The 6,000-nt window shown below is 34.8% G+C and overlaps 1 protein-coding gene across 1 annotated transcript; it reads left to right on the top strand.

Moving 5' to 3' along the window:
• Positions 1-2,614: 2,614 nt before the first annotated feature.
• LOC105777352 (pentatricopeptide repeat-containing protein At1g79490, mitochondrial) lies at positions 2,615-5,442 on the top strand. Its single transcript, XM_012600584.2, has one exon. The coding sequence runs from the start codon at positions 2,736-2,738 to the stop codon at positions 5,208-5,210; it is 2,475 nt and encodes an 824-aa protein (XP_012456038.1). The 5' UTR covers positions 2,615-2,735; the 3' UTR covers positions 5,211-5,442.
• Positions 5,443-6,000: the final 558 nt, after the last annotated feature.

Here is a 6,000-nt window from a genome sequence, read left to right as displayed (position 1 = left end):
AACAGTCTAATAATTTTAGAAAATGAGGAATGATAGAAAGAACTTTAGAACTTCTTGGTAAGATTTTCAAATGAAATCTCATTACTATTTATAGGAATTTTCATATTTCTTCGTAGAGACATACTTCAATAGGTGTCTTTTCCGAATAATATCTTTAAAAGACATATAATTATTCATTTAATATAATAACTATTCAAATAATATTGTTTGAATAGTTATAATTTTGTTAAAGATTAAATGATATGAGTCTTAATTAATAATTAAAAGAATTAATTTTAATTAATTACACTCATTTATTTATAATTATTGAATCACTATAAATATTTGAAAATATTCCATGGTAATTATTATCTTTGGAATTTGCTTGTTCTTTTAGGGTATGACTTAAAGTAACGGGAATTAATGTTTTTAATTGGCTTATTGTCCATCTTTTTCGTGGTACTAACGTTGTAAATTTTAATAGTATAAATTAGTGTATGCCTTTTTGTTTGGTGTACTTTTGTTACGTTTGGTATAGTTCATTTTTATATAGGCTCTGGTGTGTAATGCCAAGTCATGCCAAGTACCAGTACTAAAAGTGATCATGGATCGAGTAGGGTCGTAGTAAAATTTTAGGTCTATTTATAGGTCCGGGTTCGGTCTAAAAATGAGTTTAAATTTTTGTCCAAGTCCAGTTCGAATAAAAAATTAAAACTCGAGCTTAATTTAGCCCGGCCAAGCTCGTCCGTATTAAAATTTTTTATATTTTTATATAAAAATAAATTTTAAAAAAATATAATACATATAATAAACTAAAAATTTTAAAATAAATGTTTCTCAACAAATTGAAAATAAATAAATAAAAAGACTTTATACTTAAATAATACTAAGATAAGTGCAACTTAACAAGCACATGCCTCTAACAATAGTAGCAAAATTAAAAATAAAATAATAGTTATATAATACCCAAACAATAATAACAAAATAGTAGCAATAAAATAGTGAAATGACAGCAAAATAGTGACAAAACAGCAGTAGTATTTTTCTTCTTTTGCAAATTCAGGTCGAGCGGAGCCCGGGCAAAAAAATCTTACATGAGGCCCGAATCATTTTCTAAACAAGATTTTTTTTTTCAAACCCATTTTTCGAGCTTATATTTTTGCTCAAACACTCCAACTTTTTAGACAGAACTTCGAGCCAAAACCCTTCTACTTTTCAAGAGGAACTTCGAGCCGAGTCGGGTGAAATGTATCATGATCAGGTCGAACCAGTGCATGTCAACTGTTAAGGCCTTGTGATCCTTCGAAATTATGTGGTTATTCTCACAACAATTAACTGTTAAATATTTATTAAAACTAATACATGTTATACTATGTATGAGTTCTATTAAAAACTAATACTTGCTATGTATGAGTTCTATTAGAAAAGATTATGGAAAAGAGCATTTTTGAATTAATGTTAGTTTTCTAGATTAAAATATGAATTTTTTAAATTTAATATTGTGTTTGTTTTAGTGAAACTAATTTTCAAAAATGATTTCGGAAAATTTATCGAACAACGAAAATATTTTACAAGAATTATCTAAACACCGAAAAATAATAATTTTTTTCTAAAAATCGATTTATTTTTCAAAAATCATTTTTTGTTGTTTTCAGTGAAACAGCTGGTGACCCAACTATTTGAATTTTTAATCATTAGCTGTAAATGGTTAATTGAAAAATGACATGTTAATTTTTAAAATTGGCATAATGATAACTTTAATCTTCAAACATTTAACCCACTATTGAAAGGAAAATGAAAGTACCTTTGAAATCATCAAATTTCAGAGTTAAAGCTACAATAAGTTTAATCAGGTTCAGGGAGTGGATAAGTTGATTGACTAGGGGACCCGAAAATTCAAACAGTGCCATGAAAATGGACTTGCATTATCGATCACTAGATCTGACATCAAACAACGAGTTTTGTTGGTAAATAGGAGCTATAATAGTGCTGCCACCTCATCTCTTTACAATGTTGTCCGTGCATTTGGCTTAAAAAAATGAAAAATAACAAGAAAATAATAAAATGACCCAAAAGTTATAAGATAGCCAATTCAATTCCTAACCTAATTTTAATTCTAACAACTTTAAAAAAGTTTTAAGTTTACCCAAGCTAACAAAAAAATGAGTTAATTGGCATTGAAAGATATTAAGTTCTCAACTATTTGAAGTATAAGAAAAGCAATGTATTTGAAAGTTATCTAGTTTAATAAAATATATTTTTTATAAAATATTTTGTTTTATTTCTAATTTACACATTGTGTTTTGAATTATATTTTCATATAAAATATAGGATAGAATTAGATAATATGTAAACATTAAGAGCTAAATTTTTAAAATTAAGACTAAATTGAGACAATATGTAAATATTTATGCCAATTTTAATAGTTGTCATGCTATCTTTCTATAAATCATTTAATGGTTGGTGACAAAAAAAACACAGTCAAATAGTTGAGTGACCATTTTGTAATTTTTTATAGTTGGGCGACCAAAATAGAAACTTAATAATAGTTGGGTGACTAAAAATGGAATTTTCCCTCAAAAAATGAGTAATTTGGCTATTTGCCACGTCAAATTACAGTAAAGGTTCCTCCATTGCCAATTCAGTAGGGTTTAAGGTTTTGGCCTCCCTTGGAGAGATTACCAACACAAGAGAAGATCGTCTGGTAAGCATTTCTACATCTACCAAACCCTAGCATTTTCCTCCTAGTTATTTCAATGCTTCATACCTTGAATCGTAAACTTTTCCCTAGAAATCTCTGCTTCATTCTCAAACTAAACCCTAACTCTTTCACTGGTTCTTCAACGGACCTGAATTCTAGCAGAAATGCACTCACTAAGTGCTCCAATAGCTTTAGTTTCTTTAACTCTTCAATGGGTATCAATCAAATTTCCCCCTTCCATACTCTTTATAAAAACCCCAATTTTATTGGAAACCCTAGAATTGTAAGAAGTTACTGTTCTGGTGAGTGGACTGAGGATATAGAGTACTTAGATGAGTCGGGGAGTGTTATATACTCTGGTAAAGGTATCCGGTCAGTCGAGCCGGGGCTTGACGATCATGTTATGGTGGGTGGGTTAAAGAAACCATTTTTGAATGCCTCTGCAGTTGCTAAGATTGTTGAGGTTGTTAAGAGGTGGAAATGGGGACCAGAATTAGAGACCCAATTGGATAAACTACAGTTTATGCCTAATATGACTCATATAATTCAGGCCTTGAAGGTTATCAAAGATAGCGATGCATCATTGAGTTTGTTTAGATGGGCTAAGCGACAATCTTGGTATGCCCCGAGTGATGAGTGTTATGACATGTTGTTTGATGGGTTAAATCAAAGTAGAGACTTTGATGCGATTCAATCATTGTTTGAGGAGTTGGTCCAAGAGTCGAGTGGTAACGTGGTTTCATTATTTAGTGCATACAATCGGGTGATTCAGTTTTTGGCTAAAGCTGAGAAATTGGAGGTATCGTTTTGTTGTTTCAAGAAGGCTCAGGATTATGGTTTTAAAATTGACACTCAAACGTACAATGACCTTATGATGTTGTTTTTGAATAAAAGTTTGCCTTACAAGGCATTTGAGATATATGAGAGCATGCAAGCGGCAGGATGTTTGTTGGATGGGTCTACATATGAGTTGATGATACCTAGCTTGGCAAAATCAGGCCGGCTTGATGCAGCTTCTAAGCTCTTTCAAGAGATGAAAGAAAGGAAGTTTCAGCCAGGCTTTAGTATCTTTGCATCACTTGTTGATTCAATGGGGAAAGCTGGGAGACTGGATACATCAATGAAAATCTACATGGAAATGCTGGGCTCTGGGCTTCGGCCATCTGCTACTATGTTTGTTTCATTGATCGACTCCTACGCAAAGGCTGGGAAGCTAGATACTGCACTTCGGCTTTGGGAGGAAATGAAGGCAGCTGGTTTTAGGCCGAATTTTGGCTTATACACGATGATCATTGAGTCCCATGCAAAATCAGGAAAGCTTGATCTTGCAACATCAATATTTAAAGAAATGGAGAAAGCTGGGTTTCTGCCCACTCCGTCGACGTACTCATGTCTCTTAGAAATGCATGCAGCCTCTGGACAGGTAGATTCTGCGATGAAGCTCTATAACTCAATGATAAATGCAGGTTTAAGGCCCGGATTGAGCACGTATACAGCTCTTTTGACCCTCTTGGCTAATAAGAAACTTGTGGATGTCGCAGCAAAAATCTTACTTGAAATGAAGTCCATGGGATATTCTATTGATGTTAGTGCTAGTGATGTTCTAATGGTTTATGTTAAAGATGGTTCCATTGAGCTCGCCTTGAGGTGGTTAAGTTTCATGGGTTCATCGGGGATTAGAACAAATAATTTCATAGTTAGGCAGTTATTTGAATCATGCATGAAGAATGGTTTATATGAGTCAGCAAAGCCTCTCCTTGAAAACTATGTGAACTCTGCTGCGAAGGTGGATCTGATTCTTTACACATCAATTCTTGCCTATTTGGTACGATGCCAGGAGGAACACAATGAGAGACATTTGATGGCAATTCTTGGTGCAACAAAACACAAAGCTCATGCCTTTATGTGTGGACTACTTACTGGCCCAGAACAGAGAAAACAGCCAGTTTTATCGTTTGTGAGGGAGTTTTTTCAAGGTATTGATTACGAGTTGGAAGAAGGGGCTGCGAGGTACTTTGTCAATGTTCTCCTAAACTATCTTGTTCTGATGGGGCAGATAAACAGAGCTCGCTGTGTTTGGAAGGTTGCCTACGAGAATAAGCTTTTCCCGAAGGCAATAGTTTTCGATCAGCATATTGCTTGGTCACTTGACGTTAGAAATTTGTCGGTGGGAGCTGCTCTTATAGCTGTTGTGCACACCCTCCATAGATTTAGGAAAAGAATGTTGTATTATGGAGTGGTACCGAGGCGTATCAAATTGGTTACAGGACCCACTCTGAAGATCGTGGTTGCACAGATGCTGAGCTCTGTAGAATCCCCATTTGAAGTTAGTAAGGTGGTTTTAAGGGCCACCGGAGACTCTGTTATGGAGTGGTTCAAAAAACCGATTGTTCAGCAGTTTCTTTTGAATGAGATTCCATCAAGAGCTGACATCCTCATGCACAAGCTGAATATACTGTTTCCCAGTTCTGCACCTGAAATTAGGTCATTGACCCCACCTAAGCCACTCATTGCAGGGAAGGGAATTTAACCTTGTATGTAATGATAGTTGGGATTGAATAGAGGCTACCTAACCGTGAAGCATGATTGTATCTTAATCTTAGTGGTTTTCTTTCATCCACAAAACTTCCCCCGCCCCCCTCCCCCCCTAAAATTTTCAAATTATGTTTCACAGTGGACATATTGTGTAAAGAGGAATAAGAGATGTTTATGGTCTCTGTTTATTGCTTGACATCCTCAATCACACAAGTGGTTTTCTTTTATGTCCCCACCTTATAATTTTCTTATAGACCCCAATTCTTGTTCTTGAACTTTCTATCAAAAGCTGCAGTCTCAAAATATGATCAGATCAGAAAGTTTGAAAAAAATAATCTTTTATTCAAGACTGTTGACATGAAGTGTTACACAAGGAACGCTAAAAATGGTCGTACTTATGTCGAACTTTCGTTCTACAACTACTTTGTTGTACCTCTTTTTGGAGTCCGGGAAGTCAAATACTGATCCATTCACCATCCGATGTCCGATAGCTGAAGGTGAATCAGGTTGCCTGTTTTCCAACTCTTGATATGGGTTTCTATCACCCTGCTTGCAGCGATGATGAGACCTGTTAGGAACAGTATGTAGGCTCCATTAAGGGGGGGTTATATTCGTCCTCCAGATTCCTACACCAGTTCCTGATGATACTGTGTGAATTTCGCATCCAAAATTTCCAGAATCTATTTGTATGGGTGAATTTCCACCAACTTCGGCTGAGATATTAACCTAAACCAAAATCAACCAGGGAGAATTTGAAACTAAACCTTTTTGGTTTGACGTGCTGG

Source organism: Gossypium raimondii, chromosome 10 (assembly GCF_025698545.1).
Source record: "Gossypium raimondii isolate GPD5lz chromosome 10, ASM2569854v1, whole genome shotgun sequence".
Taxonomy (NCBI): Eukaryota; Viridiplantae; Streptophyta; class Magnoliopsida; order Malvales; family Malvaceae; genus Gossypium; species Gossypium raimondii.
The sequence above is the reverse complement of the archived record's forward strand: the minus strand, read 5'-3'. Positions and strand labels throughout refer to the sequence as shown.